Raw genomic sequence first — 26,453 nt, 5'->3', positions numbered from 1 at the left:
CCCATATCCAAGGCATCACTTAAATCACCAACTGTAGACAGCTGCTCACCTACCTGTACTTTCTCCTCCTAGATGGCTCAAGGGTATTTCAAATACAGTATACTAACCCAGGCTCATGAATCTCTTCTCTTCCCCACTCTGACCAGGGCTCAATTAAACCCCCAAACCTGATAGAGTACAAAATCAGGTGTCCCTCACTCAACTAGGAACTTTTTTAGGCTAGAAGTCTAAACTGAGGAAGGGAGAGAGATCAGGTATCTGTCCAACTTTTATGCTTCCACTGTAAGTAGTACCCTCCTCCCCAAGTTTGTCAGTTAGTTTTTAATTCTTCTGAAGGGCATGGGGAGGAAGGAGGAGTGGTATGGGAACAGAAAATTTCTTTTTGAACTTATATTCTCTGAGCTCTCTGGGATTGGCAGTTTAAAGATAACTTATTTATCTTAGGGGTTGGGAGTGGCTTTCATGTGCTCTCTCCTATAGTTCCCATGATCCAGGTGGATGCATCTCTATATGGGGGAGTGACCTGTGACCCTCCCCACAGCCTCTAGGTTTAGGGTAAGAAGACAGAATTATGGAACATGTTCTCAATCTTTTCTTTTGAATATGTGTATGTGATAATCTGGCATCTCACTTTGGGATTTCACATCTATATCTCATTGACTAAACAATTTTAACAACCTTTCACTGAGACATGGTACTTGTTATTTGTAGGCTACTGGGCTCACCACCATAGGGAATTTAATATATATATATATAATATAGATATAACTCAGTCCTTGCTCTCGAGGAGTTTAGTCCAAAACAGGAGCTTAGAAAAAAAAAAGAGAATGTCACTTGAACCTTGCAGGGGTATTTTGCAGTTAAAACAATATTTCTACAAGAACCAGACAATATTTTTAGATTTTAGTTTTAAATGTAAAGAAACGAAACATTCTTCAGATGATAAAGGGCTAGTATATACAACACAAACCAAGCCTATGAAAAGTTTGCCCTTGGTTTTTCACTAGCATATTACCATTAACGGCATTTTTGTTTAAAAGTTCAGACTATACTAAAAATGTCCACCGTTTCTAATTCTGAAATTGGAGGTTGGGGAAAGGGGAATAATGGTATTATCAAACCGAAGAACACAGGATTAACTTTCATGGGGGTAAATATTCCACCTACTGAATACTTGTAAAGAGAGGTCAAATTACATTTGGCAACCTCAGACATAGGTGGCTTGCTTCTTGTGACAGAAAGTGGAGACAAAAGGGGTGGGGGAAGGGAGAAGACTTAGGCATAGAAATACGATAATACAAATGTAGAGTAAAATGGCAATTCAATAGCAATAGTCCTTTATTAGTTAAAAAAATTTCCAAATCAGTTGAAATTCAGAATTCATCTTCCCACAGAAATGAGAAATATAAAAGGTTAAACATCAAGCTTTTGTAGGCCTATTTTAAAATAACAACTGAAGAATGGTACTGCATTAGTATACTGATCATATCAAAGGGTCTAAGTAAAAATGCACTGAAGTTTCACCCTCAGATGATGAGAACGTCTCTTTCTTCAATGAGCAACGACCTCCTGGGTAAGGAGAGCAGGGTCTCTACCAGTTCAAATCAATAGTAGAGGTTCCCATGGTTTATGGAAATCACTTCACACATAAATAGTTCAAGAACTATGCAGAATGCTAGCCGCTAACATCAGGGAACAAAATCAGAAAGATTTAATAGAGAATTTTTTTAAACTTGTAACTTTGCATGAAAATCAAATTTCATTTTTAAAATGCAAAGTCCCACAAATTCAGTGGAATAAATGGTTCTGAATGTTTAACATTGTTATTTTTATAACATATTTGTAATCAACTTCTAAATTGAAAATTCAGACAAAATTGTTAGAAAAAAAGGAGTTCAGAATGGGGGTAGGAGAGATATTTTATAATTTATCATGGCATACAAAGAAACACATGTACATGCATGCTCATGGAGCATTATTCACAACAGCCAAAAGGTAGAAACAACCCAAATGTCTGTTAATGGATGAATGGATAAATAAAGTGTGGTATATCCACACAATGGTATATTATTCAGTCATAAAAAGGAATGAAGTGTTGATGCATGCTATAGCATGGATGAACCTTGAAAAGATATGCTAAGTGAAAAGTAGCAAGTCATAAAAGGCCACATACTATGAGATTCCATTTATATGACATGGCCAGAATAAGCTAATCCACTGATGCAGAAAGTAGATTAGTGGCTGCCAGGAGCTGGGGGACAGAGGAATCTGAAGTGACTGCTTAATAGGTATGGGATTTCTTTTTAGGGTGATGAAAATGTCCAGGAATTAGACAGTGCTGATGGTTGCATAACACCGTGAATGTACTAAATATCAACAGACTGCACACTTTAAATGGCTAACGTGGTAAATGTCATGTGAATTTTACCTCAGTTTTTTTAAAAGGGCACTATCTGGCCTTACCTTCTTCCTTTTCACCTGTCTGGGTAAATCTTTGTCCTCTCCCCAAATCTATCCTACATCCTTGATTCTTCCCATTCCTTAGGAGTCTTACAGCCACAATCTCTTCCCTTTCCATCACTGTTTACCATTCTTTTTCTATTAGCTCCTCCTTTTGTATACTCAAATCACACTCAGGTCTACTCTAATGCTTCTATAGTTAAAATGTCTGATTTCTCTTCTCTTTATGGCTTATTTCACTGTCATGAATTCTTTTCTTTCATCCCTAAAATCTGACTGCTCGTCAATGACGATCTTACCCTTCCTTTCCTTGCCAAAGATTCTTAAGCACTAAGTCGTTAGGTAGGTACCACTAGAAATGCAAAGGTATCTCTAGTTTTCTACTAATCAAGGCAATTCCCCTGAAACTTATACATTTCTTCTGACACAACCATGTTTCTTAGTACAAGAAATCATGTTTCTTAGTACAAAGAGAAGCTTATAAAACATACAAGGTTTTAAATTATACATTTTAACAAGTTACTTTGAAATCAAGATATAAACTAGTTTCAGCACGTAAAATACAGGAAAACTTGTTTGTGGAGGCCTGATTGGATTTAACCAATCTATAAATTCAATGAAATAATTTAGCTAATATATAGCTAACTACATACAAATATTGATAAAAATGAAAAAAGCATGTCAAAAATATTTCTTTCTCATTCATTCATTCAACAGATATTGAGTGTCTACTACATACCAGGCATTGTTCAAGGCACAAGACATACAGAAATGGTCAAGGCAAATAAGATCATTATAGAAAGGACAGAAAGAAAATAAACTAGCTAGAGGTAAGTTCTATAAAGAAAATCAAACATGGTAGTAAGAGGGGAATGCTAGGGCTATTTTAGATAGGGTGGTTAAAGAAAGCCTCTGAAAGTAAATTATGAGGAGGTAGGCATGCAAAAACAAAACAAAACAAAAAAACCACACAGGGAAGAGCTCATTAGACTAGGGCACAGTAAGTGGAAAGCCCCTTAAAAGCAGGAAAACAAATAAGATCTCATACAATAATAGAGAAAGGGAAACAGGGGTAAACCTATTAAATGTTAAGCTTTTGACTGAAAAAAAGGTGAGGGTTCCCTTATGCAGCTTTGGGAATTAATATAGCAGGATAGGGTTTCCTATACCGAAGAAGAACAAGGGGGTGCTAAGAAGGGGAGAGGAGCATCAATCAGAGTGACCAAAAATAAATTCTCCTGATAGAAAATTTTTTTTAAAATTATTCAGTGAAGAGACCGCAAGAAAGAAGGTTAGTGTAAGAGGAAGAAAAATCAAGCTGTCATAATTTACCTGTTAAGAACCACTATTTGCTTTGGCCCATTAACTCAGATTATTTCTGGATTGACAGGAAGTAGAAAAAAATGTTAAGTCAAAATCCAAATGCAGCCTCTGTTATCAATGTCCTCTCTTACGACTCAAGCTCTTATTTGATCTCTTATCCTTTAGTTCCCATACATCTTGATTGGGTGTTTGAGTGGACTCTGAACATGCCTCCTTCCTCTGTGTTCTAACTGGCACTCTCTACCTAGATTCTGACTCTGGTTTATCATAGTTCCCTGGCTCTGACTTGGACCTAATGTAAAATCTTGCTGTGAACTTGAGTTTGGAATATCTCCATTCCAAATTGCTTAAACCTGAATCTAGGTTCTCAGCACGGACTTCCTCTGGGCTGACACACTGCTGTAGATGTTCTTCATTCCATGTTTCCAGTCTTGTTATAGTTCTCCTGGTTCTGCATTTTTCCCTACCACCTGCTGCCTATAGAATCAGCACTGATAGATACAAGGCCCCATGAGGGGAGAGAATATGCTAATGAGAGGTACTTGGGGAGTCAAAACTCAGGAAAGGAGAAGTATCTGGAAGAACTGGTCTATGGTATGAAATTTATGGAGAAGAGAAATACTTTTTCAAAAGAACCTCAATCCCTCTACAATGACCAATTTTTCCCTTTCCATTTAATATTTAGCTTTCTGTTTTCACTACAAATCTTTCTCATTTAGCTTGAAAGGCTATGAAGCAGCCCTGACAACATCCTCCTCTTCCCTCAGCAGTACTGTGGACGAAGGAGTGGGGAAAGAAGCTGGTACTATGATGGGTTCTCTAGGTATCATAGGGAAGTCAAAGGAGGGAGGTTTAGGGGAGATTATCATTGCAATGGAATATAATTACCTTTAATCCAGGCAGTTAACAGCACTTTCTTATTATAGCGCATCTCCATGTAAGCTTAGATGTAAAACTTAAGAGTTCTTTATAAATAACAGACATTTGTGTTAATATTATAAAAGGTAAATTTGGGGACAAAGCATAAAATAAGTTTATCTACTGACAAACACACAACACAAAAGTACAAACCAAAATGTTGTAATCCCATAACTTGGGGGTTGGGGTGTGGATATCTCAGCACCTTTTAACTACCTAACAATACAACCAGCACTGAAAAAGATAATAGGATTTCAGCTTGATCATCTCTTTTGTTAAGATGGAAATATATGTTCTGCTTATCTTCTCTAGACCCAGGAATACAATGTATTTTGGGGAAAAACTGAAAAGGCATTCTAGTACTTATATTTAATATCAGTGTATCATGTAACACTGCTGCTTACTCACTTCTTGAGTAAGTGAGTTTTTGATTCCAAGATACTATTTCCTTTTGGTTTTCTCTTAATCCTCTGTTTGATCCTCCTTTATTCACTCTTATTCCTTTGTCCACCCATACTGGTGTTGTTAATAATTTCATACTTTGCCTCTTCTCACGCTATACATTCTTTCCAATTTATCTCATCTATTATTTTGCATTCACATCTACTCTCTTGTAATTCCAAAACTGTTATTTTAGCCCAGACCTTTATACCTTTCCTAAGATCCAGACCTTTATATCCAACTGACTACTGGACATCTCAGCAGCTTTTTAATTGCCTTCTCTGCTTCCAGTCTTTCCAATTTTCAATCCATTCTTCACACTTACGACAGTGATTTGCACATCACTGCCAGATTTAAAAGTTTTCAATGATTCACCACTGCCTTTAGCATTAAAAAAATCTAAAGTTCTTAGTATGATATGTAGGGGTCTTCAAGATCTAGTCCAATCTCATCTCTCTATAAGTAACTGTGGTCCTCTGAACAAGTCCTCTACCCTCCTGTGCTTTTGAAAAGGTTGCTCCATATTTTTGGAAAACCCTCCTTGACCATACCTGTTAAAGGATTAATTCCACGTTTCAAAATGAGCTCAGTTGGCAATTAAATTCAATATTTATTGAGGACATTTTATATACCAAGCACTAGGTTCCTGCAGTCATGAAGTTTATATTCTTGTGTGCAGATGCACGCATGTGTGTGTGTTATAGGGGAGTGGGGAGGCAAATAAATAAATAGGAAACTATCAACTGGTTACAAAGCTTATGATTAAAATGAAACAAGCTGATTTGACAGTGACTAGGGGAGGTTTCCTTAGATTGGATAGCTAAAGACTTCTCTGAGGAAAAGATATTTAACCTGAGATCCCCTCATGTAAGCTATTGGGTACCCTTCCTTGAACAGTTTGTTTATCAAAGCATTCATCATACCATTTTTAATTCATATGTTTTTACTTGTGTATTTCCGTCCCTCCACATACTTAGTTATTGAGGGGAAGAACTCTGTCTTTTCAATTTCAATCTCTCTCTCCTAACACAAAGTCTGGCACATGGTTGATGTTGAATAAAGGCTGACAAAAGTATAAATTAATGAAATAAACCAGCTCTCAAATAAGGGAATAAAAAGGGAAAGAGACCACATTTTTTCGGGACCAAACAACAATTAAATTCAGATGGACAACAGCTGATGGTCCCAACTTCCATCCCACACACCCTAACTTCAAAAGGGAGAAAATGGATGACAGAGCTTACCCAAGCAATTTGATATGACGCTTGATTCTACTCCCATCCTCCCAAAGTCCTTCTTACGCCTTGATTCTGACTATTTTTGGTCTTTGTTTTCTTCATGCCCACAGGTTACCTCATTTTCTTCAGACATTTGTTTCCCCAGAGCCTGACTTCAGTTAGCCTGAATCTGATCTCTAGCTTTAACCACAGCTAGTAGAATCTCAGCTCTTTTTCTTTGGTATTCACAAGATAATGTAGTGATTCTTGTTTTTCCCTAGACTTATGGTCTTAGCTTTGCTTTCTGGTTTATACAAACCAAGAATGACTCTGAATTATCTACTTAGTCACATCCTGACATTATTCCCTTAAATGAATGCTGCTTTAAAATCCTGGTTTCCTTTATCCATAGTGTGACCGTATAATTTGTCATTGAAACTGGGGCTCTTTTTGAAAATGAAAAAAAGATGCTTATGATAATTATAGACAGCAGGTATACACCAGGTTTTGTGGTCCCTCTCTCTATCCAGCAGTTTACTTTTAAAGAGTCTCATCTGCAACAGTGACTTCTTCTTGGCTTTCTGCTATTCTGGCCAGGCTATTCCCTTGCACTGTACCTTCCACTTGAGCTTCAGATTTGGCCCTTTCAATGCTGAGGAACTTTTCAGGATTAATCAATACCTAGTGTAGAGATTCATATGTGGAAACTCCTAGTAAGGGTAATAACATAGCTAACATTTATAGACCTTTCACTATAAGATAGGCATTGTAATAAGACTTTTATATATTTTACTGAATTCTTTTCATAACCTAGTGAAATCTCCTCCAGTTTATTAAAAAAATAAACACAGGCTTAAAGAGGTTAGTTTACTCGAGTTTACTCAATGTACTTATATCTAGTACATGTAGGGTTTGCACTTAATCTCAAATCTGTCTGCCTGCAAGTGTTCACGTTCTTAAATACTACAATATAACCCCTCATTGTAAGATCTTTTAATAGAGAAAACATCAATAACTATGAATGAAATATCCATATACCAAACAAAGCTATAATAGGATAAAATTAATATTAATCTGAATTTTAAAACTTCTTAGCATTCTTTTTTTTTCCAAAACCTATCCTTTTATTTTCTATTTGACAGTATTTTAAATAGCACTATACTTGTTCTCAATAACCAGAGGAAAAATTATAAACTTTAAAATAATCTGACAGAAATGTCATTATTGATTCTCAATGATGAAAATAATTCGAAATCACCAAGAGTCATTTTCTATTGCTACCACCGTGTTCTTAGATTTCCTTTAATATAATCAGAAAAATCACTTTATCTGTTTTTTAATTGCTTTATTTCGCTTATTAACAACTTTCATAACATCTATTTCCTAAATTAATGGGTCTCCAAAAGTTTGGAAGTCTATACTCCAACAGTAAAAAATTTTGATCATGTGCCCCTCAATAAATGGATATTAGAAATTACATACATACGCTATAGAACACACTCCTAAATAGAAATAAAAACTATGAAATTAAAAGTAAACATAGGGCTTCCCTGGTGGCGCAGTGGTTAAGAATTTGCCTGCCAATGCAGGGGACACGGGTTCGAGTCCTGGCCCGGGAAGATCCCACATGCCGTGGAGCAACTAAGCCTATGTGCCACAACTACTGAGCCTGTGCTCTAGAGCCCGCGAGCCATAACTACTGAGCCCGCGTGCAAAAACTACTGAAGCCTGTGTGCCTAGAGCCCGTGCTCTGCAACAAGAGAAGCCACCGCAACGAGAAGCCCGCGCACCTCAACCAAGAGTAGCCCCTGCTCGCTGCAACTAGAGAAAGCCCGCGCGCAGAAATGAAGACCCAATGCAGCCAAAAATAAATAAAATAAATTTATATACATAAAAAAAAGTAAACCTAAGTCCTAATAATTTTCCTGTATCCCAAAGGGTTATTTACCTTGTCTGCTCTCTAAAAGACCACCCTGTAAACTCATCATCTGAACTAGTGCATCTCAAATGTTAACGTGCATATGAATCCTGCTTTTAAGCAGATCCTGATTCAGTATGTTTAAGATGGGCCTGAGATTTTGTACTTCTAACAAGCTCCTTAATGACGCTAATGCTGCTCATGTGCTGAGTAACAAGAACGTGAACAAGGGATTAATGTTTAGCCAAATTTATGTTTCTGTCTTCCAGGGGATAAAATATACAGCTGATTCTAAAGTCAACCTTCCATTACTGGGAGCAAAACTACTTTTTAAACCATACAACAATCATTATACACATTAACCAATAACATCAAAAAACAAATCTGAAATGTAAATAATCATCATGACTAGGTATACACTTGGTTAAACTCAGAGTATCATAAACACACTGATTTTGTTTTTATACACTTTTCTATCACCACAGACAGCACTTAATAGAAATTAAGAGAAGAAACTAAGGAAAAAGAACAAAATTGATTAAAACATATGTATTTTCATCTGCTTCCAAAATGAAATTAGTAGGCAGGAAACCTTTGTTTATTATCAGTTAATGTTCATGTTTATATTAACAGAGTCATAGCAATCTGGTTTTGATTTTTAGTTTTTAAATAAATGCAAAGTGAGAATGGCCAAAGTATAGCATTTGAAAAGTCAATCTTAAATTTATACAACTTTAAAAGGTCCAATCAGCTTGTACGTACAGGACTTTACATATGAAACTCGGGCAAATTCAGAATATAAGCAGAATAAAATCAGAAAGCATTTTGGTCTTATTGTTAGTCTTGCAGTTCCCTAACAAAATCCTAAAGTTTCAAGATACTGACTACATGAGAACATTTTATACTCTCTAGTAATTTCCAATAGTAATACACCACGAGAAAACTAATATCATACCCAAATTTCAATTATTTACCTTGTCAATCATTTTTCTTGCTTCCACTTCCTCACTGTTGGGATTCTCTAACTCAATGGTATAAGTACCCTTGTCACTTTGGTCATCATCATTATCCTTTTCAGAAGCAGCAGAAGTAGCTTGATTTTTTAACATTTTATCCATCTCCTGGCTTGGTCTGTGCCCCAGACTCCCTGAACTTCTTAATAATGCAGTTTGTAGGAAGGGAATTGACACCGATGGCTCCTCTGATTTCTGTTTTAACAATTTCCCATGTGGAACACCATGCCCCCCTCTGTGGTGCGCAGAGCTAGTCTGTAAAGACAAAGAAACCACTTTGGCATCTGCTGTTGGAGATTTTGTTTTTTCAAGTTTTGTATGTGGTGCTGAATAAGTAGTTTCCTGACACAAGATTCCCGTACTGTGAGTAAAAGAATATGACCTTCTTTTTCTGGGATTGTCTTCATCAAAGAATGCAATCATAAAAGCAGTGTGACTTACAACAGCTTGGTCTTGATGCTTTTCAGTAGCCTGGGCCTTCTGTAGCTTTTTCTGTTCTGAATGGTGGCGCCTTAAGTGTTCCTCAAGAGTTGCACGTTTGCTACAGCGCCTGTGAGCCCCAGCATTTTCTGAGTCGCTTTGTGTACCATCATCATGTTTATTTCCTGGACACAAAAAAGAAACCGCATAATAGAGAAGGAAAAAATCCCATGTAGAAAATTAGAAGCACACACAAAAGTGCTGCTTGTTTTGCCCCCTTCCCCTTTTCAATCAAAAGTCATATGTTCTTTTCAGTAACAGGCTCGGCAAACTTCCCTCAATTGCAATGCTTACATTCAAATTTTATCAACCAACAATGAGTCCTTTATAAACAACTGAATAGGATTACTTTTCTTTCTCCAAATTTTAACTTTATAATGGTTCACCAATGCCTTAACAGATAAGCAATGCTATATCTCTGTGACAGTCTGTATTTATAACATTAAACATTAATCCTGCCTTTAAACCTTATACCTTATTTAAGCAATCAAAAATTTATTTTTAGCATTAGAGAGAAAAAGACAGAAAAAAGTGTGATCCCACTGAAGTGCTTATCATTACATAGGAAAAGAGAATGCAAATGCCATAAAAAATGTGATGAAACTTAACTTTCAGTGACGTTCAAAACTTCCAAAAGTATAGCATACCTTGCCTTTTTAATATAAAAATGCAAATTTGTAGTTTCCACCAATTATTGTATAATTCTTTACAAACCTCTTTCTAGCTATGAGAATTTTCACAATTTTGCATGTGTGCTCATTTAAACTCTGGTGGCTTCAGTGAGTTAAATAAAGCATGCTAAAAGGCCTAGCATGGAAAAGCGCAGTCTATGAAATCCTACATAAATCTACCAGACAAATGGCATGGTGCTAAATATAACTAGATAAAAATATGTCTTCTCTGTTAAGCATATAGAGCGGGTGAAGTTAGAATACTGTAGTTGAATTTTGAAAACATCAGCTTCCTACCAGAGGTTTTTTTGTTACCCTTCATAGTTCTACTAGGGATTAAATGTGAAACTTTATGAAAATTACTTGATTTTTCACTGATTTAGAATTCTTATTATCTAAATAGTAAGTATACTAGAAGAAATAATCAAATGACAATTATTATATTATTATAGCATGAATTTAATGGAAAGTCAAGAGTTATTCTATGCATGTTTTAGATTGAATCACAAATGAGGGCTGAATCACAAATGAGGGCTTAAACGATAGCTCTTTAGAAGAAAGCTATAAATTACTCCAGTCAACCACGTGTATTCCAATATTTCCAGGACTAAATCTGAAAATCTTTCTTCAAACTAGCAACTACTGAAAATGCAACCTGAAAGGAAAAAAATGGTGTTTAATTTAATTAATGGAATTCGTGCCTTGGTAATTAAGCTAGGAATCAGGGATAGGCAGATGGAATGCAGAACCAAACAAAACTACTAGTTCAAATACAAAACTCATTAAAAACAGGACACTGTACAACCTATTTCATGTTGCACTGGATGCACTGAAAAGGAATCCAGTTTGTGAGAGCTGTAAATAACTAAACTCCCATATTTCATGTGTAGTAAGACCAGATAACCCATATTACACACATATACAATATGAAAATGCCATCTTTACAGAATTTAGCTCTTATAACACCATACAAAAATTTGGCACTTATTTGGCATCAGGTCCTTTCAGTATCTTTTCTTTAAGTTATAGGTTAAAAATTCTCTATAGATTAGCCATTTTCTTTTTTCAAAAATTTTTGCATTTCTCAGTGTTATACAAGATAACACATCTGATCAGAACTGCAATTTCTGTTCTTACTTAACAACAAAAAAAATCACTTGGAACTGTTCTTAACAAGATTCTGTTTTGTCTATTATTAATCAGGCATTAATATGTTGAAGTTCTTTCAGCATTTTTAAATTTTTTTTTGCGGTACGCGGACCTCTCACTGTTGTGGCCTCTCCCGTTGTGGAGCAAAGGCTCCGGATGCGCAGGCTCAGCGGCCATGGCTCACGGGCCCAGCCGCTCCGCGGATGTGGGATCTTCCTGGACTGGGGCACGAACCCGTGTCCCCTGCATCGGCAGGCGGACTCTCAACCACTGCGCCACCAGGGAAGCCCACTTTCAGTATTTTTAAGGGTAGATTAGCTGTACCTAGTCAGGAGTTGTGGCCAAAAAAAGTTGCAACTCTCCTAAAGGGTAAAAGTGTATGGGCTTTGTGAACATTATTTTCTTTAACTGTCCCAAAGCGCGTGCACTCCACTCTTGCAGGAGCAAAGCTGTTTTGTTTTGCCTACTTTCAAGTTTTTGACTGAACAGTTGCTGAAAGTCTATTATTAAAAGTACAGTTATAATAAAAGGGTGTAATAAAAGTTTTTTGTTTTTTATTTGTTTTCTTTTTTTTTTTTTGCCACACTGAGTGGCATGTGGGATCTTAGTTCCCCCACCAGGGATGGAACCCGTGCCCCCTGCAGTGGAAGCACGAAGTCTTAACCACTGGAACTCCAGGGAAGTCCCATAAAGGTACTTTTTAATGGTGGCTTTTAAAAGGATATTTTAGCTCATTTTGTACATTTATTAAGGGTGGTCTAAAAAAGACGATGTCATTTCTAAATTTTCAAAGTTCACACTACTTTTTACATTATACGAGCATATCAGTATTATTTTATCCAGTTCATAAAAATGATCAATTTACAAATGGGTAGCTTTCATTTGTGAGCTTTAACCTATATATATCAATACAGATATAGGTCTCAATTATATATTTGTTATTATCTAGTAGGAGTAAAGACAACAATCACCTGTTAAAAGTTCATATGCCAGGTAATAATTGCTTATGATTATAATTAAATATAGAAATAGGCCCTGACAAAGAATTAGGTAATCTCACCATCTCACTATCCTGAAATGCCTTAGAAGTAAATCAGAAATAGATATTTCTTCATTAGCTGAACAGAATCCCAAGCCATAAAGTACAGGTTAAACCAGGGTCAGTCTTGTCAATGATAGTGAAGTCATTCATTATTTATTCAAATTACTGAGTACCTATCACATACTCAAGCCCCAGGAAAGAGATATAAGGTAAGTAAATATATAATCTCTGACCTCAATGAGTGTTCTTTTAAAGCTCTTTAACTTTTTGTATAGTAACAGAATGGTCAGATTAACATGCAATCTTTTCCCTTACAGACAGCTTGTTGAATAAAATTAAGATAGAGTAACATAAAACTGTATTCAGAAAATTCTAAATTAATTTAATTAGCAAAATCAATGGAAAAAATGATCAGTTGATACTTCAATGTACAGGTATAAAGAAAGAATTTACTAACTTTCGTCAAGTATTATACTAATAAAACACATATAATAATTATTTCACAAATAAACGTTCAACTACAATTTTTATAAAAGTCTTACTAGTGAAAAAATTCTTAACTCAATTAATTCCCAATATCTCTAAACAAAAAAAAATTTTGTTTCATGACATGAGTAACCTGGGAAGAGTTTGAAACACTCTACCAACAATGTGACTATATTACCAAAGTAGAACTGTCAGCCCATTAGCCAATGGCTTAAAACTTTCAAAATCTACATACTGCTATTTTACAGGAAGCACATAATAGAGAACAGAATTGAATATATCTTTTCCTGAAGTCAAGAAAATGATGAGAACTGCCTTCTAGGGAATTCCACTGGTGAAATGAATGAATCTTTTATTTCCATAAGAAAAAGAAACATATTTAATGGCATACATACAAATTTACAAAACCAATCTGGTTTTGGCAAGAAAATGAAGGCAGACTGTTTTGAATGAGTAAGTTGGATGTGGGCAGTTTGGCTGGCTTTTGGGCTTTAAAATCAAATATAAACCTTCAAAAATGCAGAAGCTTTATACCATATAATTGTTTATCTAATAGTAGGTTGGTAACTGTGAAGACTGAACTTTACCATAAAATAGCAAGTTCTAAAATGATCAATTCACTTTACCTTTCAACCTTTTTAAGTAAACTGGAACATCACTTTTAATACTTTTGGAATCCTCTTCTGATCTTTCCCATACCATCTGAGGAGGGTTGTTCTGTGCTAGCCAGTCAGCTACTTTGTTTTCTGGTGCCATCATTCCAGTTTGAATCCCTGGCAGGTCTTGAGTTCCAGGAGAAGACTTCTTTGATTTGTGGCGCTGATCAGAAGTAAATTTTGTCACATGATCTCTAATAGTTACTTTCCCTGGGGTACTGTCATCAAATTCAATGGTAAATGAAGCATGCCCTGCACCTGCTGTATGAGAACTTGGTGTGTCTTTTGTTGGGATTTCATGAATAGTGCTCTCTGTTATTTGTGATGGTTGCTGAAATTCTTTTGTAGGGATTTCAAAATAACTTGGTTCCCTACAGAAAGGAAAAAGTACTTCTTCATTTGCAGCTGCAGATTGTTCCTCAACTTGCTTGGCATCTATGCTGCACCCTAATAAGAAAAATAAGAGAAAATTCAAAATATTTGGAAGCTTCTAGCACTTGAAGGAGTACAGTAATGGCCACTTGTATTATTCCATGGAAATCAGAAGGCAGATCATAGTCTGGATGAAAAAGAATGGCAAATGTCACAGAAGAGAAATAATTCTGATTTACCGATAGGAGATGCAAGATAAGCAGCACAGTGGCAAAGGATAGCAAAGCAGTTAAGAGATGAACCTTGCATGGCTAGGTCCATATTTTTTCCAACTTGGATCCAGAAATCATCAAAGTACAAAAGAACTGAAATCAAATGGAGATGGATATGCATGTTCAATGTACATATACAGAGAGAGAGAAAAAAATATAAACTTCCTTATCAAGTATAAGGAGGATGAAATATCTGAAATATCTATGAAAACAAGTAAATTTCCAAAGGAGAAAAGGTGCTCAAATGAAGAAAGAAACATGATGTCAATATGTAAGCAATGTTCTGGACATAATGATTCCCCTTACCATTCTTCACCATCACATTCAGAGACATTACTTTTAGAAGGACAAAAATAATATTACCAATGTGTGATCCTTATAAGAAAACAGATACATTTTATAAAGAATGAGTAAAGATAAAACATGTAGTTTGCTTGTGGCATTGCAATCCAAGCAGCAGTATGAAAACAAGTAAGTTAAAAATAGACAATTCAGTTGCCAGCCAATTAATTCCAAAAGGAAATTCAGGTACATTTCTATACAGCAGAATACATCCAAGTGTCAAAATCCGTGGAGGAAAGCTGAATTATAAATCTCAGATCAACAAGAGCTGGCATAAGTAAGCAACTCTGGAACATATTCCTCTGTTGCCTCAGGGACAAATATGAAGGTATAAAAACAAATGCATTTATATATAAAATATGTGAAGGCACATAAATGAAAATGATAATTAAAATGCTTTAAATCTGTTATCAGATACTGCAAATGCAAAAAGAATTTAAAGATTAAACTGCTCTGTTTTTCAGGAAACAAAAGAACTATTATCAAGATGGTAACACATATATATGGAATTTAAGAAAAAAAAAATGTCATGAAGAACCTAGGGGTAAGACAGGAATAAAGACACAGACCTACTAGAAAATGGACTTGGGGATATGGGGAGGGGGAAGGGTGAGCTGTGACAGAGCGAGGGAGAGGCATGGACATATATACACTACCAGGCGTGGGGTAGATAGCTAGTGGGAAGCAGCCGCGTGGCACAGGGAGACCAGCTCGGTGCTTTGTGACCACCTAGAGGGGTGGGATAGGGAGGGTGGGAGGGAGGGAGACGCGGGAGGGAAGAGATATGGGAACATATGTATATGTATAACTGATTCACTTTGTTATAAACAGAAACTAACACACCATTGTAAAGCAATTATACTCTAATAAAGATGTAAAAAGAAAAAAAACGATGGTAAAGAGTGAATTTAAATGAAAAATATTTCCCTAAAGCTCAAAAAAGCATTCCTTTTAAAAACAGATTGACAGAAACACCATTTGCAGATAACTTATTAGGAAGGAAAGGCAATACGGGGGGGACAAGGTTGTTTCTAATCATTTTCTAATTAAGTGAAGTATTGGTCTTGACACATTTTTTCAAATATCAAATACGGATGGGATTCTTCAGGTGCTATAACCAGTTTCTTAGCAATAGGGTGAATATGAAACAGTCATAAAGCTGTTTGCTTTTACGTTATAGAAGAATAGAACAGCAACATCTCTGTAGTCAAATGTGTGGCATAGGGTATTAGAAGACATCAAGTTCCACTTCCAAAAAAAAAAAAAAAGTGAAAGCAAATTACACAGACAGTAAATAGAATATATAACAAAAACAATGTTCAACATAAAAATTATCCTTTTCAAAATCTACTTTTTCTCAGTACTGAAAATGAAAAAAGTGTATCAAAAACACTCTGCACTATCAAAGCAATAATTCTACACACTTTCTGGAAGAAGAGCATATGCATGATTCTTAATAACCTAAGTCACGTTTTAAAAATTTCTTTATTACAGAGTTCATTTATCTTTTCCTTAAAGTATCCACTTGAGTGTTTACTCTGAAGGCCTGTCACTTAAAATTTCCATGAGAGTAATATGCATTAACTACTTTACATATATTAATAAACTCATTAATGTTTTTATTTTTTCAACACTGATTTATTTACTATGTACTGTACTTGATCAATTTCATATAGTACAACTGGTTTACAAACATATCCTACTGGCTCTGATGCTTGCTCAACTTTGGTAAGTGATTTCTTGCAATTTTCAGTACCTTTAGGAGAATCTACTTTACAATTAATCTCCTAATATTCACTTTTCAGCTATATTCTATTCAGAATCAAACCTGTTAGACCTGCCTTCTGCTGACTTCTTAGCTTCCGTTCTATCCTTCTTGGATGGCCGTGTGGCTGACAGGGTCTTGGTGCTCAGCCGGGTGTCAGACCTGAGCCTCTGAGGTGGGAGAGCTGAGTTCAGGACATCAGACCACCAGAGACGTCCTGGCCCGACATAATATAAATCGGTGAGAGCTCTCCCAGAGATTTCCATCTCAATGCTAAGACTCGGCTCCATTCAATGACCAGCAAGCTCCAGTGCTGGACACCCTATGTCAAACAACTAGCAAGACAGGAACACATCCCCATCCATTAGCAGAGAGGCTGCCTAAAATCATAATAAGGTCACAGGCACCGCAAAACACACCACTGGACACAGTCCTGCCCACCAGAAAGACAAGATCCAGCCTCATCCACCAGAACACAGGCACCATTCCCCTTCACCAGGAAGCCTACACAACCCACTGAACCAACCATACCCACTGGGGGCAGACACCAAAAACAATGGGAACTACGAACCTGCAGCCTGAGAAAAGGAGACACCAAACACAGTAAGTTAAGCAAAATGAGAAGACAGAGAAATATGCAGCAGATGAAGGAGCAAGGTAAAAACCCACCAGACCTAACAAGTGAAGAGGAAATAGGCAGTCTACCTGAAAAAGAATTCAGAGTAATGATAGTAAAGATGATCCAAAATCTTGGAAATCGAATGGAGCAAATACAGGAAACGTTTAATAAGGACCTAGAAGAACTAAGGAGCAAACACAATGATGAACAACACAATAAATGAAATTAAAAATTCTCTATAAGGAATCAATAGCAGAAACTGAGGCAGAAGAACAGATAAGTGAGCTGGAAGACAAAATAGTGGATATAACTACCGCAGAGCAGAATAAAGAAAAAAGAATGAAAAGAATTGAGGACAGTCTCAGAGACCTCTGGGACAACATTAAACACACCAACATTCGAATTATAGGGGTCCCAGAAGAAGAAGAGAAAAAGAAAGGAACTGAGAAAACAATTGAAGAGATTATAGTTGGAAACTTCCCTAATATGGGAATGGAAATAGTCAATCAAATCCAGGAAGCACAGAGACTCCCATAGGGGAGAAATCCAAGGAGAAACATGCCAAGACACATATTAATCAAACTATCAAAGATTAAATACATAGAAAAAATACTGAAAGCAGCAAGGGAAAAACAACAAATAACATACAGGGAATCCCCATAAGGTTAACAGCTGATGTTTCAGCAGAAACTCTGCAAGCCAGAAGGGAGAAGCAGGACATACTTAAAGTGATGAAGAGGAAAAACCTACAACCAAGATTACTCTACCTAGCAAGGATTTCATTCAGATTCAACAGAGAAATTAAAACCTTTACAGACAAGCAAAAGCTAAGAGAATTCAGCACCACCAAACCAGCTTTACAACAAATGTTAAAGGAATTTCTCTAGGCAGGAAACACAAGAGAAGGAAAAGACCTACAATAACAAAGCAAAAACAATTAAGAAAATGGGAATAGGAACATACATATCAACAATTACCTTAAATATAAATGGATTAAATGCTCCAACCAAAAGACACAAACTAGATGAATGGATACAAAAACAAGACCCGTATATATGCTGTCTAAAGAGACCCACTTCAGACCTAGGAAAACGTACAGACTGAAAGAGAGGGGATGGAAAAAGATATTCCATGCAAATGGATATCAAAAGAAAGCTGCAGTAGCAATTCTCATATCAGACAAAATAGACTTTAAAATAAAGACTATTACAAGAGACAAAGAAGACACTACATAATGATCAAGGGATCAATCCAAGAGGAAGATATAACAATTCTAAATATTTATGCACCCAACATAGGAGCACCTCAATACACAGGCAATTGCTAACAGCCATAAAAGGGGAAATCGACAGTAACACAATCATAGTAGGGAACTGTAACACCCCACTTTCACCAATGGACAGATCAACCAAAATGAAAATAAATAAGAAAATACAAGCTTTAAATGATACATTAAACAAGATGGATTTAATTGATATTTATAGGACATTCCATCCAAAAGCAACAGAATACACTTTCTTCTCAAGTGCTCATGGAACATTCTCCACGATAGATCATATCTTGGGTCACAAATCATGCCTTGGTAACTTTAAGAAAATGGAAATAATATCAAGTATCTTTTCTGACCACAGTGCTATGAGACTAGATATCAATTACAGGAAAAAAACTGTAAAACTACTAACACATGGAGGCTAAACAATATGCTATTAAACAACCAAGAGATCACTGAACAAATCAGAGAGGAAATCACAAAATACCTAAAAACAAATGATAATGAAAACATGATGATCGAAAACCTATGGGATGCAGCAAAAGCAGTTCTAAGAAGGAAGTTTATAGCAATACAATCCTACCTCACGAAACAAGAAACATCTCAAATAAACAACCTAAACTTACAACTAAAGCAATCAGAGAAAGAAGAACAAAAAACCCCCAAGTTAGTAGAAGGAAAGAAATCATAAATATCAGATCAGAAATAAATGAAAAAGAAATGAAGGAAACAATAGCAAAGATCAATAAAACTAAAAGCTGGTTCTTTGAGAAGATAAACAAAATTGATAAACCATTAGACAGACGCATCGAGAAAAAAAGGGAGAAGACTCAAATCAGCAGAATTAGAAATGAAAAAGGAGAAGTAACAACTGACACTCCAGAAATACAAAGGATCATGAGCGATTACTACAAGCAACACTATGCCAATAAAATGGACAACCTGGTAGTCATGGACAAATTCTTAGAAAAGCACAACCTTTAGAGACTGAACCAGGAAGAAATAGAAAATATAAGCAGACCAATCACAAACACTGAAATTGAAACTGTGATTAAAAATCATCCAACAAACAAAAGCCCAGGACCAGATGGCTTCACAGGCGAATTCTATCAAACATTTACAGAAGAGCTAACCCCTGTCCTACTCAAACTCTTCCAAGATATACTAGAGGGAGGAACACTCCCAAACTCATTCTACGAGGGCACTGTCACCCAGATACCAAAACCAGACAAAGATGTCACAAAAAAAGAAAATGACAAGCCAATATCACTGATGAACATAGATGCAAAAATCCTCAACAAAATACTAGCTAACAGAATCCAACAGCACATTAAAAGGACCATACACCATTATCAAGTGGGGTTTATCCCAAGAATGCAAGGACTCTTCAATATATGCAAATCAATCAATGTGATAAACCATATTAACAAACTGAAGCAGAAAAACCATATGATCATCTCAGCAGATGAAGGAAAAAGCTTTCGACAATATTAAACACACATTTATGATAAAAACTCTGAAGAAAGTGGGCATAGAGGGAACTTACCTCAACATAATAAAGTCCATATATGACAAACCCACAGCCAACATTGTTCTCAGTGGTGAAAAACTGAAACCATTTCCTCTAAGATCAGGAACAAGACAAGGTTGCTCACTCTCACCACTATTATTCAACATAGTTATGGAAATTTTAGCTACAGCAATTAGAGAAGAAAAAGAAATAAAAGGAATCCAAATCAGAAAAGAGGAAGTAAAACTGTCAGTTTGCAGATGAGATGATACTATACACTGAGAATCGTAAAGATGCTACTAGAAAACTACTAGAGCTAATCAATGAATTTGGTAAAGTAGCAGGATACAACATTAACGCACAGAAATCTCTTGCATTCCTATACACTAATGATGAAAAATCTGAAAGAGAAATTAAGGAAACACTCCCATTGCAACTTACCATTGCAACAAAAAGAATAAAGTAGCTAGGAATAAACCTACCTAAGGAAACAAAAGACCTGTATGCAGAAAACTATAAGACACTGATAAAAGAAATTAAAGATGACACAAACAGATGGAGAGATATACCATGTTCTTGGACTGGAGAAGTCAAAATTGTGAAAATGACTCTACTACCCAAAGTAATCTACAGATTCAATGCCATCCCTATCAAACTAGCAATGGCATTTTTCACAGAATTAGAATAAAAAATTTCACTATTTGTGTGGAAACACAAAAGACCCCGAAGAGCCAAAGCAATCTTGAGAAAGAAAAACAGAGCTGGAGGAATCAGGCTCCCTTAATTCAGACTATACTACAAATCTACAGTCATCAAGACAGTATGGTACTGGCACAAAAACAGAAATATAGATCAATGGAACAGGATAGAAAGCCCAGAGATAAAGGCACGCACATATGGTCACCTTATCTTTCATAAAGGAGGCAAGAATATACAATGGAGAAAAGACAGCCTCTTCAATATGTGGTGCTGGGAAAACTAGATAGCTACATGTGAAAGAATGAAATTAGAACACTTCCTAACACATACACAAAAATAAACTCAAAACGCATTAAGGGCCTAAATGTAAGGCCAGACACTATCAAACTCTTAGAGGAAAACACAGAACACGCTATGACATAAATCACAGCAAGATCCTTTTTGACCCACCTCCTAGAGAAATGGAAATAAAAACAAAAACACACAAATGGGACCTAACGAAACTTAAAAGCTTTTGCACTGCAAAGGCAACCGTAAACAAGATGTAAAGACAACCCTTAGAATGGGAGAAAATATTTGCAAATGAAGCAACTGACAAAGCATTATCTCCAAAATATACAAGCAGCTCACACAGCTCAATATCAAAAAAACAAAGAACCCAATCCAAAAAAGGGCAGAAGACCTAAATAGGCATTTCTCCAAAGAAGATATACAGATTGCCAACAAACACATGAAAGGATGCTCAGCATCAGTAATCATTAGAGAAATGCACATCAAAATTACAATGAGGTATCACCTCACACTGGTCAGAATGGCCATCTTCAAAAAATCTACAAACAATAAATGTTGGAAAGGGTGTGGAGGAAAGGGAACACTCTTGCACTGTTGGTGGGAATGTAAATTGATACAGCCACTATGGAGAACAGTATGGAGGTTCCTTAAAATACTAAAAATAGAAGTACCATGTGTCCCAGCAATCCCACTACTGGGCATATACCGTGAGAAAAGCATAATTCAAAAAAAGTCATGTATCACAATGGTCCCTACAGCACTATTTACAATAGCCAGGACATGGGAGTAACCTAAGTGTCCATCTACAGATGAATGGATAAAGAAGATGTGGCACATACATACAATGGAATATTACTCAGCCATAAAAAGAAACGAAATTGAGTTATTTGTAGTGAGGTGGATGGACCTAGAAATCTGTCATACAGAGTGAAGTAAGTCAGAAAGAGAAAAACAAATACCATATGCTAACATGTATATATGGAATCTAAAAAAAAAAAAAGTTCTGAAGAACCTTGGGGCAGAACAGGAATAAAGATGCAGACATAGAGAATGGACTTGAGGACATGGGGAGAAGGAACGATAAGCTAGGACGAAGTAAGAGAGTGGCATGGACATATATACACTACCAAATGTAAAACAGACAGCTAGTGGGATGCAGCCACATAGCACAGGGAGATCAGGTCGGTGCTTTGTGACCACCTAGAGGGGAGGGAGGGACACGTAAGAGGGAGGGGATATGGGGATATAAGTATACATATAGCTGATTCACTTCGTCATACAGCAGAAGCTAACACAATGTAAGGCAATTATACTCCAATAAAGATGCTAAATAAATAAATAAGCAAACCTATCCTATCTATCTATCATTATTCATTCATTCATTCATTCATTTTGCTCTCCACATCCTTACAGGTAACAGAGTAACCCTGAGGACAAGGGTTAGTAGTTTCCTACTACCCTTTCCTGAATACCCAAATAAAATGATGTAGCTGAACTATGAAGCAATAACTACAAAAAGCTGGCCCAGGGGTATAGCATTTATCATTTACTTGTTATTCACGATTCAAATGAGTATGTTCCCAATTTTCCTCCCTTGTGAAAAAAACTTCACAGTTAATACTGACATGCTTTTAATATGCTTTCACATTATAACACATTAAAAAAGCAGAGATCAACAACTGCACATAACTATGTTTAAGATTATTATTTCCTAAGTTAGTCCTACTTCAAAACTGCCTTTACTCCAAGGACTAGAAACCCTGAGACTTATACAAGTTAACACCTAATTTAACCAGAAATCGCTTATCTAACAATGTTAAGCAGCACAACAGAGTGGTAAGGCAGCATATATGATATGATTAGTGGAAGTAGGGAGAAGATTTGAAATCAGGTTAAGTCCTGTCTCTGTCAGTCCTTAATTCTCATTTTCCTCATTGTTAAATGAGAAAATAATATCTACCCATAAGATTGCTGTGAAGATTCAGTGAGATAAATTATCCAGAAAAAGTCTGGCACAAAGTAGGCACAAAAATAAATGTTTCTCTTACTTTTCCTCCCCCAACTCTTCAACATAGCTAATTAGGGAAACAAGAAACTAAAACCAAAAATCTAACTCTAAAATAAAAAACCCAAGACAGATATGACAACACCTATATCATCATATTTGTGATCTTTACTACCAGGAAAGTCCTTCACTGAGAACCTTTTTTGACTATTTACTCAGATTATATGTGGCAAATCTGGAGGGGATGTAAAAGCAAGGATTAAGGTCAGACATATTGCACTAAGAAGAGTCAAGTGGTCGAGATAAGACAAAAAACAATCAAGAGCAGACACATGGCTCAAAAACACAGTAGTTCAGAACCATTCATTCAGTATATGGAGCAAACAGTCTTACATACTTCAAGTCTCCCAAAGGCATCACTGTAATGTATCATAGTTCAATCACTGATGTTCATAATGATGCTTCTGAGTCATGAAGCAAACACTTAAATTATATTCAGCCTTCTGTGCTTAAGAAGGCAATGACATGGGTAATTCATTTAATAGAAATATAGGAAATGGTTAAACTTAAAAAAAATTTCAGTTGTAAAAGTAAAGTTCAGTCATCTGGAAAATTCATTATGTAGAGGAATTCATTTCTCTGAAAATGATAAAACCAGATCAAGTGTGGGCCTAGTATGTATGGGAATTGTATGCCCACTAGAAAAATTATTAGGGGTCTTCTAAATTAATATAGAAAAATAAAACAGCTTTCCTCTCTCAGTACACTGACAAAACATATTCTGAAATTTATGAATTTAACATGTATTTCTATTCAAAACCTATATTGTTTATACTAAAGTAAACTAAATTATATACTAAAATACTAATATTTTATTTATACCAATAGTTTATTATTAATCTCAACTGCTAGATATTTAAACGTATTTAATAACTGATTATGCTAGAATTAATTATGTTTATCTAAATCAGAAGAGCAATATCCTTAAATTCTTAAGGTATTTTATGATTGTGTGACCTTCCAGGGAACTTTATAACATACATAATTCAGAAAATATGTTCCCTTCATTCTTCTGTACTAAATTAAATGAAATATTAAGCTGTGTCGAGATGATAAAGACTATAATTATGAAGGCAAATTCTGCTTAAGATATCCATCCTAGTATATTCAAGTACTTCAAATTACAAAGACTGGGAAACTCCTTTTACCAAAAAGGAACTACAACTCAAAAGTTTTCAAATTTAGTTTAATTAGATTAAAAATCAGTGTAAAAGAGCCAAAAATCTACTCTTCACAGTTGTACACACCTTTTCAAACTGTATGCAACACTTAAAGGCCTTTAGTTGTAACCGAAAATATGTTTAAACCGTTTAAACCAAGTTAGAAGGTAGAAGAGCATACGTGAACTAAAATGAGGATAAATTCTCCTTTAATAGGACTCAAATATTCACACAATTTCAGGAGAACTTGATTGCTCTAATATTTGCTTCTAGGGTTCTTTGGGCTTTAAGGTAAATTGGTAGGAGATTCTGGATACACATGGACCCACAGAAAGGGACACAGAAAGTTACTAGGTAGTAGATTCTCTATTATCATTTTTGGAATGTTCACCTTTCAAAATAAATACTAAGATTTTACATTCTAAAAATTGGTAACCAAGAAGCAAATCACTTTTTGCTTTTACCAAAAAAGCATGCTTAGAGCACAAATAAACTAATCATTTATATTTCATAATCTGAAACACTAAAAAAAACCTTAATTTCAAAATGACCAAGTGAAATAGCATTCAATATACATTTTCAAATTTGATTCTACAATATCTGCTGGCATCATAAATTATTTCAGATTAGTAAACTGTTTCTCTCACCCTATATTTTAAAAAACTACAAATGATAAATCTGAAACAATAACATCCTCATACTAATATAAGAAAGCAAATGAGACTCTCATTAAGGCTTTTAATCAGCTGAATCTGACAGAGTGCTTCAAGCTACTTAACAAAAGACATATATCACTTAATTCCTTCTAACTCAAAAATAATCCCAAGATTATGAGACAGCTTTTGTCATCTGGCAGAAAAGATACTCAATGAGACACGCGACACAAGCTGGTAATCATTTAAGAATTTAGTTTCATTCACATGGATGAAATTACTACTGGATGCTTCACAGTTTGAAATTCATTTCATTACACTTAGGTATGAGAGATCAATTTTTTATGTCAATTTGTTTTTGGAGTGCTTGTTTTAATCTTTATACTCTACGAAGTATATTCTTTTGGAGTGACTGTGTGTGTGTGTGTGTGTGTGTGTGTGTGTGTGTGTGTGTGTGTGTGTGTGTGTGTGTGTGTGTAATGACTGCTGAAATGTTAACTGTGGTTAAGAGCATGGACTCGAGAGTCAGGTACCTGGGTTCAAATCCCAGCTACACTATTTGCTAGCAGGCTGACCTTGTGAATAAATTCACATCACCTTGCCGCCGTTTCCTTATTTATAAAATGGGGATGATAACAGTAACTACTTTTAGGTATCGCTGTGAGAGAATTAAATGATTAAACATATGCAGGGCACTAAGAAGAGTGTCTTGATAAAGGAAGCACCACTGAAGTGTTACCTGTTGTTAATAAGTCATGGTTCTGTCTCCAGGACAAAATTTACATTTACTGTATTTACATTTATTGTAATTACATTGATTGTATCCTAGAAGATATGTATTTCAGATTTCAAAAGTTGTTTTGTGTGTGAGGGTGGAAGGATCTTTAATGGCTAGATAAACTCAGTATCACAATTATTTTCAGAATTTGGCAACAGTTAAATTCTGCTGTGTTTTCTTCTAAGTTAACCACCAATTATTAGTACATTGTTTTTTTTCTCACTCTCCCTTCTCTCCCTTCCTTCCTCTCTCTCTCCCCCTCCCCTTCTCTCTCTCCCTCTCTCTCTTTCTCCTAGGTGGCTCTAGTACACAATGATAATATAATATGTGATCCCTGAAGGAACTTACAGTTTAGATGAGAAGGCATACACACAAAATACTGAAGGGAAGTGTTACATATTAGCAATATATATAAACAGACATACCCTTTAGAATTTTATATTACCTGATTTATGTGTATACATGTCTGTGGGAGAAGAGCAGACAAGAATTAGTCTAATTTATGTGGAAATGCACTGGGAGAGAGCACTGAACAACTGGTAGTGGGATACAAGGCTAAGAAAGTGGGACAAAATTAGAGAGAGCTTTGACATAATATCTATTTGGCAAGCAAAAGGAAGCTACTGTAGTTTCTTAAAGAAAGGAAAAAAATGGCAGCTTAGATTTATTATACAAAATGAACTGCAGAAGGGTTGAAACTGGAAATAGTTCAATTATGATTCAATGGAAAAAAAGGGCAACAGAAGTAGGTAATATAATAGATGAGGTGAAAGGAAGGGAAGACACAAAGATTTCATATAAAGTAGACATTCTTGACTGCCTTCCAAAATCCATTTCCCTTTCCTCCCTCCTAAAAGAACTCCAACATTCCCAGGTATCTCTT

General features: G+C 35.7%; 1 protein-coding gene across 14 annotated transcripts in view; it reads right to left on the bottom strand.

The window, feature by feature from the left end:
* Positions 1-26,453, bottom strand: part of CEP170 (centrosomal protein 170) — a 146,790-nt gene that overhangs the window by 40,934 nt on the left and 79,403 nt on the right. For 9 of the 14 annotated variants that reach the window (XM_079904875.1, XM_079904878.1, XM_079904877.1 and 6 more), the window contains 2 exons: positions 13,745-14,221; positions 9,252-9,895 (listed from right to left, as the gene is read on the bottom strand). In XM_079904875.1, coding sequence (XP_079761001.1) covers positions 9,252-9,895; positions 13,745-14,221 — 1,121 coding nt within the window. The remainder of the gene's footprint in view (positions 1-9,251; positions 9,896-13,744; positions 14,222-26,453) is intronic. The other 5 variants (XM_079904872.1, XM_079904874.1, XM_079904873.1 and 2 more) reach the window with 2 other exon arrangements.

The sequence above is a fragment of the Stenella coeruleoalba genome, assembly GCF_951394435.1.
Source record: "Stenella coeruleoalba genome assembly, chromosome: 1".
Lineage (NCBI taxonomy): Eukaryota > Metazoa > Chordata > Mammalia > Artiodactyla > Delphinidae > Stenella > Stenella coeruleoalba.
Note: the sequence above shows the minus strand (reverse complement) of the source record. Positions and strands in the feature narration are given on the sequence as shown.